The sequence below is a fragment of the Cryptomeria japonica genome, chromosome 8 (genome assembly GCF_030272615.1).
Source record: "Cryptomeria japonica chromosome 8, Sugi_1.0, whole genome shotgun sequence".
NCBI lineage: Eukaryota > Viridiplantae > Streptophyta > Pinopsida > Cupressales > Cupressaceae > Cryptomeria > Cryptomeria japonica.
Genome location: NC_081412.1, coordinates 200,819,280 through 200,837,495, shown reverse-complemented (window position 1 = coordinate 200,837,495; position 18,216 = coordinate 200,819,280). Strand labels below are relative to the sequence as shown.

At 35.9% G+C, this 18,216-nt stretch overlaps 1 protein-coding gene across 1 annotated transcript; it reads right to left on the bottom strand.

Moving 5' to 3' along the window:
- Positions 1 to 15,085: 15,085 nt before the first annotated feature.
- LOC131857593 (uncharacterized) lies at positions 15,086 to 15,784 on the bottom strand. The gene has a single exon (XM_059210279.1). It carries the CDS (start codon positions 15,782 to 15,784, stop codon positions 15,086 to 15,088), a length of 699 nt encoding a protein of 232 aa, XP_059066262.1.
- Between the last annotated feature and the right edge of the window lie 2,432 nt (positions 15,785 to 18,216).

The following is an 18,216-nucleotide window of genomic DNA, read 5'->3' as shown; positions in this document are numbered from 1 at the left end:
AACATGCATCATCTCTTGAACTTGCACCATCACTATGCTTCATTTTCACCCTTGGCTTTCCTATCCTCTTGCTTGGGTACTTGGACTTGTCAAAGGGAATGTGCTGCCCCTTCCAATTTGATTTTCTTGATTCCTGCCCTGGAATAAACATAATAACAAATTCCTTGACGAAACAAAACTGATTAGTATCAATATTGTTCATGAAATCTTGGTCTTGTCTCTCAAATTGCCTTGGAGACTCTTTCCACTCTCTTACAACTTGAGTGTATTTTGGACACCAAGGAGGTGTAAAAGACTAGGATAAAGACCTACAAAGAGTACCTTGTCAAATGGTGTGGGCTACCTGATGCTGATGCCACATGGATGACTGGAGAAGACATTAGAAAGCATGGTACTTCTGTAGCAGACCTGGTTCCTCAAGGGACTTGAGTTCTTTCTACCCCTAGGTGTATGGTGTAGGAGCACTTGGGATCTCATTATTGATCACAACTTGCCTTGTGATGGTTTTTGTTTTGTTTTAATGTAATAAGGTCCTATGGACCATTTCATGTTGTTTCTAGTCACATGTAATCATTTTGTATGGTTTTGACTCCATTCAGGGCTTGTAGTCCTACTAGGTCCCGATTGGGTTGATCTTGGTCAAACCATTCCAAGGGGGTCATAAATGGTTGTAGATGATGATTTTGGTCTATTTAGGTCCATTTTGATATGGACAAGTGATTAGGAGTGAGTTTGGAGTCATATTGGGATTTTTGAGCAAAAGTTGTCAAGTTGCTCAAAAGTTGCATTAGCAATTTTTACACTTTTGTGTTAAATCATGCTTCAACGGCTAACTGATTTGAAAAGTGGTTAGAATCAGTTGGGATGATGTCAAAATGCTTTAAATATGCCTCTCCTTGGTCGAGGCATGGTTGTTGGTGCTTTGTATGGTGGAAATTCAATCAATAAATTCTGATTTCTGCACTTTTCTCACGTTTTTCTCCAAAACAGTCAATTTGTACGGAGTTGTACGGATCCCCATGACCTGCACGTGACATTTTTGGAAAGAGGGGAGAGTTACCTTTCATTTGGCTTTGGTTTGGGCTCATTTCGTTGAGTTTTGAGTGAGCTTGAATTTTTTGTAAAAACAGTCTAGAAGCCCTCCTTACCTAGGGCTTGGACACAAAAATTGTAATAACTCCCATGTCCACCATGGGAAAATTCTGATTTTTGGTGGAATGTTAGTTTTTTGTATGTACTCTTATATTCCTTTGGTTGCAGGGTGGAATGAGGAGTTTGGGTGGAGATATTTGATGCCCTAGGCCTGGCATCTCTATGTGACAGGCCTAGGAAAGTGACTTAAGGTTGCAATAAGTGGAACAGTAGAAGAAATTGACCCCTTGGATGCCTAAATATGATGGAAAGGGGCTTGTAGAGGCTGAATACAAGTGTTGGTGCCTTGAGTTGAGTGTTGGAGTGGTCAATGTTGTGTGGAAGGCCAATTTGGAAGCCTAAAATCATGACAATCTTAGGACAGTCATATAAGACCATTATGAAACCTGTCAAAAGTCTTTTGTGTCACTTTGTTCTGTAGAAACCAATCTTACTTGATGTCCTTGAAGTGTTTCCAAGTGGCTAAGACGCTGGTTGAGTGTAAACCTCCATTGGGAAGGCACTAATCCTAGTAGCCCGGGTAGGTGCAAGGCTTCACTTTCTTGTCTTTCAAGCTTTGTCAAATCAAGTTAAGTTGTTTTTGGGGTATTATAAGTGTCCCATTCATGTCCAAGCCATTGGTTTCACAAAAATGAAGGGGTTAAGACTTTGCTGCCCCAAGTAATGTTGGTGTTGGAAATAAGCCACACCCGGACCGACGATGGACTCGTCCAAGAAGGGCCAGTAGCTCAGTGGTAGAGCACTCCAGCAGCGTATGGAAGGTCCTAGGTTCGTGTCCTAGCTGGTCCATGTCTCAACATGGTATCAGAGCTTGGTTCGAATGGATTGTGATCAAATTGTTAGCAGCACTTCACCTCCTTCTCGCCATTTCTAGCATTGAAGATGGTGATCGGTTTAAAAGTTGAAGATAGGCTTGATGGAGCTTTGAACTTCAGCTCGTGGAAGGCTAGAGTTCTTATTGTAGTTGAAGAGAATGATCTACTTCAGTTTGTACAAGGAAAAGATCAGCCTGAGCCTGAAGATCAAGAGGAGAAACTCCAACTCAAGAAGAATGTAGTCAAAGCCAAGAAGATCCTGATTGACTTCGTGAAGGATCATCGTGTTCCTATCATCTCCAAGATGTCTTCAGCTAGAGATATGTTCAAAACATTGGAAGGGATGTATGAGATCAACAACACAAGTAGAGAACTTGCATTGAGGCAACAACTTCACCAAGTCAAGATGGCAAAGGGAGAATCAGTCATATCCTTCTTCATGAAGATTGCAGAATTGAGAAATCAGCTTAGTGCCATTGGAGATGAATTTGTGGACAAGGATCTTGTCATGCTAGCGTTGAGTGGCCTCCCTCACTCTTGGGAGCCATTTATCCAAGGCATAAGTGGGAGATCCAAATTTCCCAAATTTGATCGCCTTCATGCTGATTGTATTCAAGAAGAGTCATGGTTGATATCAAGAGGAATTGAGCATAATCATTATGTGGAAAATCAAGTCCTTGCTACACACATTTCTATGGAAAGCGGAAAAAGAAGAAAGAGGGATAGAGACAGAGGTCCAGATCCTGTTCCGAAAAAGGAGGACTTATCTCACATTCAATATTTTAGGTGGGACAAGTATGGTCACATTGCTCGAGAGTGCAAATCTAGGTCTACTCTAGCTTCTTCTGCGGAAGTTGACATAGGGACACCTCAAGAGGAGCCAAGGTCAAATGCCAACTCAAAAGGGTTCTTGTTCTAAAAGGAGGAAATGCCATTTTTCAGCTTCAGAGGGAGCATGACATGTTCAGCTTTAGAGGGAGCCTGACATTTCAGCTTCAGAGGGAGCTTGGCTTTCCAGCTTCAAAGGGAGCCACGTTATTATGAAGACTTGGTTAATGAGTTCTTCTCTGTGGGGGAGAAGTTTGACGTGCAATCCCTTGTTAATGAGTTCTTCTCTGTGAGAGAGAAGTTCGAGGTGCAATTCCTTGTTAATGAGTTCTTCTCTGTGAGGGAGAAGTTTGATGTGCAATCCCTTATTAATGAGTTCTTCTTTGTGAGGGAGAAGTTTGAGGTGCAATCCCTTGTTAATGAATTCTTATCTGCGAGAGAAGTTTCTGGTGAAAGTCTTTGTTCCGCCCTTTGCGAGTAGGCATTGTGGATGTCGTGGAATAAATTCCATGTAGTTGTGTTTTTCCACCCTCTGCGAGTAGGTATGGTGGACCCACCCTCTGTGAGTAGGCATGGTGGATGTTATGATTTAGCACTTGTGCTTGTTCATCCTCTGGGAGCAACTATGGTGAACGTCATACATGGTGGTTGTATTCATTTGCATTTTTCATGGGAGCAGCCATGCATCTGGGATCTTGAGAAGGTCTCCTCCCTAGCTAAGAGGGATTGTTGATGTATGTAGCTAGGTCGGAGCCCTTCTAGGGCCGACCTAGCTCACCTAGCGTGTATGAGGCCCTGCCGGCCTTAGAAGACATTAATAGTCGGGCCCTAATTGGGCGCCATACGTAACTTGTATTCATCTCTCACATGTAACTTGTAATCATCTCTCACATGTAACTTGTAATTAATTATGACCTATTCCTATTGGTGCCAAAATTGACAAGGCCGACTTAAGTGATTTGGGATGCTAGCGGCACATATATATGCAAAGTCAATACCAATGTAAATACACACTCAAGCGAACTACTTTTGTGATCTGCGAAGCATAATTCAAGGACAACAAACCATCACTGAGCAGCGAATTATCTTCTATGGCTGGCGAACTGTTCTTAAGGTCAAGCGAACTACCATTGAGGGCAGCAAACCTTATACTAGGTGCAGCAACTGTTCTTTCTGTCAGCGATCATCATTGGAAGACATCAAACTCCTTATTGAAGACAGTGAACACCTTATTACAGACAACAAACACCTTCTTGTGGTCAGCGAACATCATTTGAAGACTGTGAATTATCATTGGTGACAGTGATCTTCATTCTAAGGCTGCGAACTTCATCTCTGAGTTAGCGAACCTATTTGTGACAACAACCACTCTACTCTCAGAGATAAGTGCATCACTGTGTTTGTTGTTCTTCTGTGCATATCTTACTGGTCTTAATTGCTTCAAGTGTTGAAGCATATTGTAATTACCTCTGATTATTGCATAATAAAGATCTGAGATTAGTTGCTGGGTTTTTGACCTCCATGAGGGAGGTTTTCCTAGGGTAGTTTGGTGTTCTTTGTGTGCATTGATTTGTCTATTTGTTATTATTATCTAATTTTCTACAGTCTGATCCTAAAATTAACATGGTATCAGAGCCAGGTCCAGGCTAGGAGCCCCAAGCACACGAGAGGTGTGGCTTAAGGGGGGGTGTTGGTGTTGGAAATAAGCCACACCCGGACCGACGATGGACTGGTCCAAGAAGGGCCAGTAGCTCAGTGGTAAAGCACTCCAGCAGCGTATGGAAGGTCCTAGGTTCGTGTCCTAGCTGGTCCATGTCTCAACAAGTAATGCATTTTCTTGTCAATTAGGAGCCCGGGTGTAACAAGGGTTGAAGGGGTTGAAGACTAGAAGATTCCACTGAACTCTTAGAGTTGTGATAAGTGGTTTGGACCGACCTTGTGCCTCTGCATCATAGATCCATGTGAGATGAGATCTCACTTTGTTTTCTGAAATATGAGGCTTCAAATTTCTTTCTTATCAGAGTTCTCCTTTTTCATTCATTCACATAAATGATGTATACAGAAGAAAAGTGTTTACTATTGGTAGGTCAAATTCCAGCCTTGGTTTCATCTCCTGGTTTGTCAACATCAACTTTATTCCCCTATCTTTTTCGTTAAATTTCTTATGTTTACTTCATCCACTTGTTCGCCCCCTCAACCGCTCTCAGCAATGTACTAGACATTTTATTTATTCCCCTGAAACCAAAACTTTCTACAGCTATATAAACAACTAAAGAACTTTGTAGGAAACAACTAGTTGAATACGAAGACACTCTATATCAAGTAAAACCTAAGTTACTGAATTTGCATGGAACCCTGATATTCCGGCTATGAAATGTATAGGAATTGGAATCACAACCGATTCATCTGTGGATTTGGTCATGGCATGAAATGTTTAAAGCCAGAATCATTTGGAATCAAACTTGGGCAATTCCAGGCATGTTATGGCAATTCCAAAGCAAGTCTATGTCCATCCTTGTTCCACTTCTGTAAGTCCTGCGACTTGCTACATTCTATCATGATCCGCTGACAGCCATCAGCATGGGCAGGTTGCTCATTTATCTTCTGCAGGAGGTCTTTGATTTCGATGGGGGCAGGTAGGGTGGTGTGATAGTGGACTTGGGCATAGCCATGACGCTGCAGGATACTTACATGGCCATAAGAGATGCCTTCCTGCTGACCACCTGACATCTACTGTGAGCCAAAGGCTTATCCATTTTCAACACATGCTATGACCTTGCTGGCTGCCAAACTGTAAACATTCCTACTACAAGTTTTCATTTTCCCAACGGGACCATTTTGATTCTCCCAGTTGAAAACAATCTGATTCCTGTGGATAACAAGTTGACATTTTCCCTGGACTTTGAACACACAGCAGGCAGTCTGTCCATTATAGGCAATAGTAAGCAGAAGGTGTGCAAAGGCTTATAGATTCTGCCAATCTCTTGTTGGCTTTACTATCAACCGGTGCTAATTCAATGAGAATAAAGAGAGAATATGATTCTATTTAGTGATTGTATTATTTTAATATTGAATGATGAATATCTATCATAACATTCCAGTTTGACAAATTGATGTCAAATTAGTACACTGTATTTGTAATATTCATTGTAGTTTTGTTTAGCATATGCATGATATGTGGTATTTTGAACTCAATAAATGATTTGGGCTTCAAATATGTATATTTTATAATGTTAATATATTTTTTGTCTCGTGTTCCCAGCCAAAAAAATATCATATTGACATGCTGTACCCAATTCTGATTCTGCAACTTACAGACAAATCAGTTTCTTTGTGAAGACACTGAAGAGCTAACAAATCGCTGCTGAAGGGTATATATACACTAGCACTAACCGATGAAATACCAATCTCTTTGGATGCTGCAAGCATCTTCCCCCTTCAGCTGAACTCCTTAATGTACCAAAAAGTATGTCATTTCTTTCTTGTGCAAAAAAGAAAAATCTGCACTGTGGGGTTAATGATCGCTAAGTAAACACTGTGCAACCCTGTCTTTAATTTTTTGTAAACCAAAGACTCTTTTCCATTTATATTTTAAAACTAAATTTATTCCTGTTATTGCTATCTTTGAGTGCTCGATGCAACAACCAATTACTAAAGCCCCTATACTTTAAAAAAATTGAAAACGATGCAAGAATGAAAAATATTACAAAGAGAGGGCAGTAAAGATGTTGCCATCAAGAAGAACTAAACAGCCCACAACCAGCAGTAATAACAACTATTCAGACATTTATACAGTGCACAGTTTATAACAAAGTTAATTAGCAGCAAAAGAAATCAAGTTTGCAGTTGAAAACAGTCCTCTTAACATAATCATAGACAGTATCTTAACATATAAGTGGCTTACATTCTAAATTTAAACTATCTTTGCAACTGGGCAGAACAGAAAGAGTTCTTTGTGTAACATGTGGTTTTGAAGTTTAATTTTGTCTAATAGCAATCTGGTTTTAGCGTGCTCTTTGAAGACTTCCTGCATTTGAAAACAAAGTTAGACAACTTGAAACAAGAAGTCTTGAGTAAAACTGAAGCATTTCTGTCTCTTGGTGAACCAACTGATTAGAGAAAACTGCCAAACAATGGAATTTCCAAATATTAAGTAAAACAGTGTCTTATAGTATTTGCCACCACATTATTATGAAAAGCCCCTATACTTTGTTGGAGGAATTTGTTAAAAATGAAAAATAGAAATGGTATAAGCTATATATATTATAGATGGTGCATGTATCAGATGCCACCTCTAAATGATCACTTTTTTACCTGTGCATATAACGAATCGTCTCGTAGTCTTCGTAGCTATTTAGAAGTTAGAACAATAGCTTTACACTCTCAAGTCACATGTGAAGAAAACAAAATCATCAAAATCTGATGTATCGCTTAAGAGTTGAAGGTGTGCACAGTTCGCTATAATGATTACAGGTATCCTTCCCTTAGAAAACAAAAAGTTTTTTTAACTTTATTTATAAAAATATTCAAAATTTTAAAAATTCATTGCAATAATATTATTGTTTCAAATTTAATTTATTTAAAAAAAATGATTTGAATAGAATTAATTTGATATAAGATTATCTCGCTAAAATTTTACTAAGATGCGTTAAAGGAGACTGTTTAAAGTTGTACACTTTCTATTGGTCTTTAAAACAACATTTTTTAATAAGTTGGTTTGGAATAGAATTAACTAACGTCTTATGATTTGGGCTGAATTTTGTGATGAAAATTGTTAACATAAGCTTATTAGCATTGTTTAACATCTTCTAGAGGGGTCTTCTTCAACCCTTATGGTGTGGAAAAATTAATTACTTTCAAGTATAGCTGACAAATAAACATTTGCATTGTATCATGGCCACTAGTGCACCAAATATTCACAAATTTTGAGAAAATAATTTTTCCACCTAGAAAGTTGAAGTCAAAACTCATCTTGAGTTTGAAGATTTAGGGCTAGCCATTGACCTACCATCACCAAACAAAGATTTAGCAAAATTTGATAGGGCTAACTCAGAGTACCAAGCCAAGTTGATTATTACGTTTGGTGAACTGGATGAGGCCCAGTCTCATATATGACGAATGTGACAAGTTGCAAATCATTTATGAGGCAAATAATCAAAACTAAATTCAACACTTGCGAAGTCAGTTTCTTTACTTAAACTGAAAAAGTGGTGAAAAAGTTGAATCCTGAAATTATTGTTGATTTGCTACCTTGGTATGAGTTTAGATGAAAAGGTGATGGATAATTCTCTTGTACACATTGTCTTAAGAGTGTTTCCATCTCCATACGAAGTCTTTATGACATTCTTAAACATCTCCAATTAGAAATCTATATTCAAATAAACTTTGAATATGCTTCAACAAGATCAGTTCATCTACAAAGACCATCACTAGTGATGATGATAGTGTCTTAGTCCTAAACATAGAAGGCAATTAGTTTATGGCATATGCCAATAGACCCCAAAGTAGAGACAAATAGGAGACCCATTTTTATTTATAAAAGAAATGTCTTATCAATAGTAAGAGTAGTAAGAGTGCGCACATGTGGAAGAATTTTTGGTACAACTCGTTTATGAATGGTTCTTCTAGCAATAAGAAGCCATAAGAACCATCATAAGGTGTAATGAAGGCTTCACATTGGAAGAAAAAGAATACCACACCACAAAATGAAGATATTGTTAAAGATAATTCTTCAAATGAAAAGTATGTCAATGCTACCTAGAGGCATAAGAAGTTACTTGTCTAAGTTCAGTATGGTATGTAGACTCAAGTGTTATAAAGAACATGATTAGACAAAATTATTTGTTTGTCAAATTGAACCATGTCTCTAATAGTGAACAAATTACTTTTGAGAAGACACCAACTTTAATATTCAAGTTTTAGTTGACATCTTATTACAAATTTGTATGCATTGTTGTAAATTTATAAAAATTCTTTATGTTGCTAAACTTGTGAACATCTTTCTCATCAATTCAAACTATATGATCACAAATTGAAGGTTGAATTTGAAAGGAAAAGTGGAGAAAATCTGTGTTTTGTTCATGACATTGAATAATTTAGAAATTGTTACGTGTGCTTTTAGAGTTGGCATGACATGTGAACTTGATGTTCTCCACCACGATAACCAAGATTTGAGAGTTAAGGTTGATAATTTTGTCATTCAATGGCACTAGAGATATATGGTTATCTAAGCATTGGCTATTTTCTCACATTTACTTGACATGACATGGCAAGAGGTCTTCTCTCAATCAATCTCGTTGATTATCTTTTCTCAATTTTTTTTTAAAACAAGATTAAGCTCCCTTCAACTTGGGAATTCATCACTTGATTGGTGCATTAGATTGAGTGCATATTGATTTGTGTGGATAGGTAGCTCCTAGTGTCAAAATTCAACTACTTTCAAGACATTGTTGATGATCACACAAGGAAAATGTGGGTACATTGCTTCAAGATCAATGATTAAGCCTTTGTAATCTCTAAAGCATTAAAACCTCTTAAGGAATGAGAGCTTTGTTGTAATATTCATGTGCTCCACATAGATCGAGTGAGGAATTATACATAAAATGAATTCTCTTCTTCCTTAAAAAAGAATAACATTAGTTAGTTTATTTTTACCTACATGCTTCAATAGAGTGACATTGTTTGTAGATGAAATTGTACCATTATGAAAATCGTGTGTAGTATATTCAAGGATAACCGATTGAAACATATATTGGATAAAGGTTTTCACACAACAATTTAATTATTGAACGACATGCTCACTATATGTAACAACCCTATTTCGTAAATTAAAAAATAATTTATACTTATTTCATTTATTAACTTTTCATTTAATTCTTAAAAAACAATAAAATACATTTTTTTAATCAAATATATATTATTATTATAAACCTTTATTAATTATTTTATTAAAAATCTTTTAGTTATATATTAAAAAATTATATCTTCAAAATTTAAAACATAAATATTTTTAACGGTTTGAAGATATAATTTTTGATAAATACACGTTCTATATACTTTTTTGATAAATACATGTTTTATTATAAATAGAATTCCACTATTATATTCAATGCCTTATAAGAAGAAAGTTTCATTTTCTTTTTAAAAAAAATACTTATTATTAATGAAATGTTTTTATTTTATTAATCATGAATTTAACAAGAGACACAATAATGCATCAAGTTATTACCAATAGTATGCTTAGTTGGGAGTTGAAAACATAAAAGGATTTGGTTAGTTTAGAGATATGAAGGGAAAGAGGGAGAGAGGAATAATGTGACAAAGACAAGTAGTAACCACAATCTGTGGATGGGTAGGTATAGGTTTGATGAATGATAAGAATCAAAAGCCTAAAGTCTACTAAAGATGAAGAAATGATAGAAGAGTGAGGTAGAGATTGACAAAAATCATGAATTAGCTAATAAAATGAAACCCAAGGGTGAAATCACTGGTGGATGGAGTGGGTGGAAGTAAGGTCACTCTATGAGCTACAAATCCTAGAAAGAGATACATATATGCAATGAAAAATGAAATAAGACCCTAACCAAATTTTGGAGAGAAGGTAAAGAAGAAATTAATAAATATAAAACCTTAATTTAGAATAAATAAACCTTAGGGCCAAAGCCTATGTGGTGACATATGACATATTAGGTTCCCCAATTTATATAAGACAATAGAATTCATTACACTGAATCATCCAAGCTAATTAAATAAATACAATCTATAATCACAATTAATCTAGATTTATTAGTTGGGTTGATAATTGTAATAAATAATAAAAAAAATAAATGAGATAGTTTAATAGGAGTACTTATTTGTAAATGCACTAACTATTGGATGAACATTCATTACAAAAGTAGAGCAAACAAAGCTAAGTTAATCCGAGGCAAACATTTTTAAAGCACTAAGAAAAAAAAGTTTTCGTAAATTTTCTATTTAATGAAAGAGGAAGTAAAACCCTAACCAAATCTTATAGAGAAGGCAAAGAAGAAATAAATATTAAACCTTAATGTAGAATAAATAAACCTTAGGGCCAAAGCCTATGAGGTGATATATGACATATTAGGTTCACCAATTTATGTAAGAAAATATAATTCTTTATATTGAATAGTCCAAGGTAATTAAATAAATACAATCTATAATCACAATTAATGTAGATTTATTAGTTGGGTTGATAATTGTAATAAATATTTAAAAATTATATTCAAGTGATTTTAATAAGGGCACTTATCTCTGGAGAATGAATTTTCATTACACAAATAGAGTAAACAATGCACCAATTATTGGAGTAACCCCAAAAAATGTTCAATATATTAAAAAATAAAAATACATTCTTTTGTTTGTTAAGTTCAATTTTTTTCAAATATAATATTTATATTTATTTTATTGTAAAAATATTTGATTTACAAATGTTTTATTTAAGATATTTGTGATTTAATTTTTATTCAATATAAAAATTAAATATTAAAAATTAATAATTTCTATACCCTATAAATACTCCAAAATTATAAAACAGTTTAAATTTGTTTATCATATTTTATATATACCCCCCAAAAATATAAATTTTATGTATATATATATATATATGTGTGTGTGTGTGTGTGTGTGTGAGACTAATTTTTATTAACATCTATAAATTAGTTTTAAAAAATGATATTAAAATTTTAATAAAATAATAAACTAATTTTAAAATTTAATTTATTTATTTTTATATTATCTTGATTATTATTTCATTTTAAATAATAAATAATATTTCAAAAATTTTCAAATATATTTTTTAATTTTCAAATTTTCTTTAAAAGATTCTTATTTTGTTAAACCATTTCATATATTTACATTAATGTTAAACACCCTTTTTAAGGTATCTAATATATTTAAAAAAAAATCAATCAATAATAGCTTTTTGTAAAAAGGCAAATATAGAAAGTACTTCTATATTAGGAACTCCAAGAAACCAGTAAGTTGTTTCTAACATTTTTTTTGGATCACACTCTGTGATCCATCATCAGGATGAAAGAGAATGTCAAAAGATGTAAAAACAATAAATTGCAGACAAAGGCTCACTTAAAGGGTATTTGAAGGGGGAGATTTTGGGAAGATGCACAAGGAACTAGGAGGAAAGAAGACAAAGAAACACAAGAATAAATAAAAATAGTTATAAAACTAAGTTAAAAAAATACAAAAACTAATAATGCAAAAGAAAATTAAAAGAGACTAAAAATCAAGAAAGGCAAAAAGACAAAAGAAAGCTAAATATAGAAATAAAAAGTAATATGTGTGTGTGTGTGTGTAACTTCTTGTATAAATAGAAATACAAGAAGGACAAAGAACAAGGAAACAATACAAAAACAAAAAACAAAAAACAAAAAACAAAAAACAAAAAACAAAAAACAAAAAGAATACAAACAAAAATTAACCAATAAGAAAAATAAGAGAAAAACCCAATGCCATCACCCGATATGTGTGTGTGTGTGTGTACTAACATACATACATATACATGTGAACGTATATATATATATATATATGTGTGTGTGTGTGTAGATACCCACATACATACATACATACATACATACATACATAACAAAGAAGAAACCTAAAACTAGAGATAAACTAAAATCGAGGAAAAGAAAGTTCAATAGCAAAAAAGATAAGAATAAGCAAATGAAAAAGATAAAAAGAAAAATAAAGGAGGAAGGACAAGAAGAAAGACCACACTAAAAAACTCAGCAAGAGAAAGGGAGAAAGGGGAGAAGGGGAGGGCCCCTAAAAATGGAAGGAGCGAAATAAGAGAGGGAAAACAAATTGGTTAAGGAGGGGGGCGGCGATGGGTGTTTAAAGAAGAAAGAAGAGGGTGCCAAGAAGGGCTAAGGTTCCACCCCTCGTCACGGTTGAGATTAGAAGAGTGGTTTTAGATTTCTATAGCCTCCTTCAACTTTGTCTTGTAATAGTTGTCTTCCTTAAACAGGACAAGAGTTTTTCCAAACAAATATGATGTTTGGTGGACGAAGAGTGCTCAGCTACGACTGACTTGTGAACACGATCATGCCTGATGTTAGCGCTATGCTCTTTGATTCTGGTGTTGAAAGAGCGACCTATTTCATTTGCACCACAAGAACATACCACCTTGTAGACTTCCGAGACTAAGAGGATGCTCTCTTGTGTGTGTGTGTGTGTGTGTGTGTGTGTGTGTGTGTGTGCATACATACATATACATATGCATATGCATATACATATTGGGTGATGGCACTATGTTTTTCTTTTATTTTTTCTTATTGGTTAATTTTTGTTTTCTTGTTCTTTGTCCTTCTTGTATTTCTATTTATATAAGAAGTTATGTGTGTGTGTGTGTGTTTTTTTTATATATGTATGTATACAATTTTTATATTTGTTTTTATTACTTTTTATTTCTATATTTAGCTTTCTTTTGTCTTTTCGTCTTTCTAGGTTTTTAGTCTCTTTTAATTTTCTTTTGCATTATTAGTTTTTGTATTTTTTTAAACTTAGTTTTATAACTTTTTTTCCTTCTTTTTACTTAGTCTTGTGTTTCTTTGTCTCCTTTTGTAAGGACCTCCATATTTCAAAATTACATAATTCACATAATTCATAGAAAAATTTATAAAAGAAAGTACCAAATATTCCACATTTCTAGATATACAAGAATGGAGAATTAAAATTACATTTCAACATAAAGATTTAATATATAACCTATAACAAGGATGAACATATGGGAGCATGTTCCTTTACAATAGACCTGATGTAGAGCCACAAGGAAACTAGGTAGGATTCCCAATCCCAATACACTCCCTCAACTTGATCCAATTGATCAATAAAAAAGGGCTTACTTACACACGTCACCCTTACAACAAACTCACAACACCAATGATGGACATTACTCAATACTAGACAACATACCTCTACCTATAGCCCTTACTCACATTAGGCCATATGCACTCAAAAGCTCAAACACCAACAAGAAAGCATAGACCCAAACCACCTTCTTAACATGTCATTTCACATCCCTCTTGACATGTTTCATACATTGGAAGTGGTCTACAAACTTCCTAATATCCTTGTTCTTCACAAAGGCTTCACAATCCTTGCAACCCTAGTTTTTGAGTCCTTGGGGAATAACTCACAAGCTTCCCAAACCACTTGACAAAAAAATTACAGATTTGAGTACCCTTTTGGGACCTCTATAACATATGTTAGACTCAGGTGGGAGTCCTTTGGACCAGATGTACGGAATACTACTCGTCCTAAGTGGTCAAGAGCCCCAATTAGGCCTATTTTACAAAGCAACCCCTCTAGAATGGACTCATATAAACTTCACAACCATTTGGAAACTCAGAAAATGTGTCAAAACCAATGATTCCACAAGAAGTTTGGGCTTGCACTCAACTGATTTCCCTCAAACCAATCTACCCCTCTTCAATTGCTTGCCATTACACAATGCCAAGCATTTCAGTGCACCTTTTTCTCTCCTCCACTCACGGAAACATCTGTCAACCCTACCATTATATGATATACCTGTTGTCCCAACATCCCCTTGAGTTTGAGGAATTTTCACTCTTGGGAATGTTTGGAACCAACCATGTCTTATGAAACCTTCAGTAGGGTTTTCTTAGATCCCGGAACTTAAGAAAATCAATCCCCTAGCTCCAAACTCTATTTCAACCCCTGCAACCACTTGGAAATGTTATATATAACACTATTTCAACCCTCAAAACACATTAGATGCATTCACCAATCGGAAACAATAATGAAACAAAAAGAATACACAGACCGAGACACAAATTCCTACAACAAGATGGCTTCTCACTCATCAAACCTTCATCAATCATACAAGTTCGGCTTCAGAAGATTTTATGTGCAACATCTAACATCTCCCAACATCCATAACTTAAATTTGAACCATAGGACCGTTGGAGACCAACTAACCACAAAAATTGTTAAGTTGACAACAAAAGTTGTCATGACAATTTGACAACAATGTACAACTTTGCACTCTTGGCCCTACAAATGACCAAACCAACACAAAATCATTACATATGAGTCAAATATGACCACATAACACAAATGAAATCCTTCAGGACTCATCTTGGTCCTTTTGAACAAGTGTGACCAAGGTTGACCCCCTAGATCCTATTACATGATTAGATAAACAAGATGGCTATAAAGCCTTACAAACATGATAATGTGCCACTTGGATCTTAAGATCCTTATTACATTGAAAACAAGAAAGATTAAACTGCTCATGGGTTGGACTCATTATGTCCACTTGGTGCCCCTGCACCATACTCCCCAGGTGAACTGTTCTCAAGTCCTCTTGAGAAGAGATCTTCAAGTCTGCAACGAAATTTCAGAATATCATGCTCATACAACCATGTTGCATCTACCTTTGGTAAACAATTCCACTTGACCAAATACTGCTTGTAAACTTGATTCCTATTCCTTTTCACCACTTTGGTATCTAGGATCTTTTCAAGCTTCAAAGGTGGCTTGGATGAAAGATCCTTGAGCCACTCATCACCTTCTACTGTTGTTTCACCTGTCACAGTACTTGCAACAACATCATTCTTGCAAAGAGTCAGATCTGAAACATTGAAAATGGGTGAGAGGCCAATATCATGTGGCAATTTCACTTTATAGGCATTGGAGCCAAAAGCCTTAAGGATCATGCATGGTCTTATCTTTCTCATCATCAACTTAGTGTGTCTACCCTTTGGTAGCCTCTCCTTTTTCAAATGAACCCATACCATATCACCAACCTGAAAGTGCACTTCCTTTCTCCTTTTATCCGCCTGTTCCTTGTACTTGTCTGCACTCTTTTGTAATGTTGTCTTAACCTGCTCATGTACATCTTTGATTTCCTCAACAAAGTTCTCACCTCGTGCACTACAAATGACCTCCTTGGGAAACTCTCTCAACTCCAAAGCACCCCTTGAATTCATGCCATAAACAATTTGGAAAGGAATTTTCCTTGTGATTCTATTCAATGAGTCATTGTAGGCAAATTCTGCCTATGGAAGGACCGAATCCCAAGATTGACCATTAGGTTTTGTGAGACACCTCAATAGATTTCCTAATGACCTGTTAACCACTTCAGTCTGCCCATTTGTTTAGGGATGGTAGGCAAGAGTGAAAGACCAATTTGTTCCCAACTTCTTCCAAAGAGTCCTCCAAAAATGATCTACAAATGTGACATCTCTATTAGACACGATTCTTAAGGGAAGTCCATGAATCCCTACAATGTGAGAAGAAACATTGGTACTCTTACAAGACAATGAATGAGCCATTTTACTAAATCTGTCCACAACAACAAAAACACTATCATATCTCTGCTTGGTTCTAGGAAACCCCATTACAAAGTCCATGCTTATGCTCTCCCATGGTCTATTGGGTATATGTAGGGGTTGGTAAAGTCCTGCATTTGTGGCCACTCCTTTAGCCTTTTGACATACAACACAACATTCCACAAACCTTTTGACACCAAACTACATTTTGGGCTAGAAGTAGTGTCTCCTCACCTTCTCCAAAGTTTTATCTTACCCAAAGTGACCACTCATACTCCCACTATGCTTTTCCTTGATGATATTATCCCTCATTGAACACTCAGGGATACACAATTGACCATCCTTGAACAACAATCCATCTTGAATAAAAACCTCAGAATAATCAACATGATATATATTTGCAAAGTCATAACATACCTTATAAATATCTTTGAAGTCATCATCATCTGCATACATTACCTTTAGGGAATCAATCCCCACACTTTGCAACTGCACCTCCTACACTGCCAACACTCTTCTACTGAGAGTATCTGCAACCTTCTTGGCAACCCCTTTCTTGTTCCTTAGGGTGAATGTATAAGTTTGGATGGTTCCACCCACTTCATATGTTTGTAGCTAAGCTTCTCCTGACTGTTGAGAAAACTCAAGGCCTGGTTATCCATGTAGACAACAAATTCTTTTGGCAATAAATAATGCTACCACTTCTTGAGTTCTTGGACAAGAGCATAAATCTCAAGATCATAAGCTGAATACTTCCTCTTGGCCTCATTAAATTTTTCACTTAAGAAGGCTATTGGTTTGCCTTCCTGACTGAGAACTACACCTATAGCCATATGGCTTGCATCACATTCAATTTGGAAAAAATTATCAAAATAAGGCAAGGTTATGACAGGATGTTGTGACACCTTCCTCTTCAATGTTTCAAAAGCTTCATCAGTAGCCTTGGTCCATGCAAACTTACACTTCTATCCACCTTTGAAAGTTTCCAACATAGGAGCACAAATTTGGCTAAAATTTCTTATGAACTTCCTATAGAAAGTGGCTAAACCATGAAAACTTCTTACCTCGCCCATTATTCTTGGAGTAGGCCAACTCAATATGGCTTCAACTTTGGATGGATCCATCTTGATGCTTCCTTGGGAGATGACAAAAATGAGATATACTAACTCCTGATTCATGAATTCACATTTCTCCAAATTGATCAACAACTTCTCCCCGTTTAAGGTCTCCAAAACCATTCTGACATGCTTCAAGTGTTCCTCTTTGGTCTCACTAAAGGTGAGTATATCATCTAAGTAGACTACCACAAATATCCCAATGTAAGGCTTGAGTACTTCATTCATGAGCCTCATAAAGGTACTAGGGGCATTGGTTAGTCCAAAGGGCATAACCATCCACTCATATAACTCCTAATTGGTTTTAAAAGCAGTTTTCCACTCATCCCCCCCTCTTATTCTTATTTGATGGTAACCACTTTTTAGGTCTATCTTGATGAAGTAGCAAGCTCCCCCCAAATAATCCATCAAGTCTTCTATCCTAGGCATAGGGAATCTATACCTAATAGTGATCTTATTTATGGCTCTAGAGTCTTTACACAACGTCCATGTCCCATCCTTCTTGGGTGCTAAGACAATGGGTACTACACATGGGCTTAAACTTTCCCTAATCAATCCCTTGTTCATCAACTCTTGGATTTGGATGGCAATCTCTACATTTTGTGATGGAGTCATCTTATATGCTGCCTTATTAGGCAGGGTAGCCCCAGGGATGAAGTCTATGTGGTGGCTAATGTCTCTGATAGGTGGGAGGGAGTTAGGCATATCCTCCTACAATACTCCATCAAACTGTTGCAACAGTTCTTGTATCTCCTTTGGGATCTCTTTCCCCTTTCTATCTACTGCATCTTTAGGCTTCAAGACCAATGCAAAGCCTACTTTCTCATTCTTCAATGTCTGCAACATTTCCTTCTCTCCCACTATCATCACCTTTGATTCATCTTCTTTACTATTTGTATTGTCCGGATTAGGGTGTAGGGTGAATTTCTTACCATCTTTTATGATGACATAGGTGTTCCTTTAGCCATCATGTTG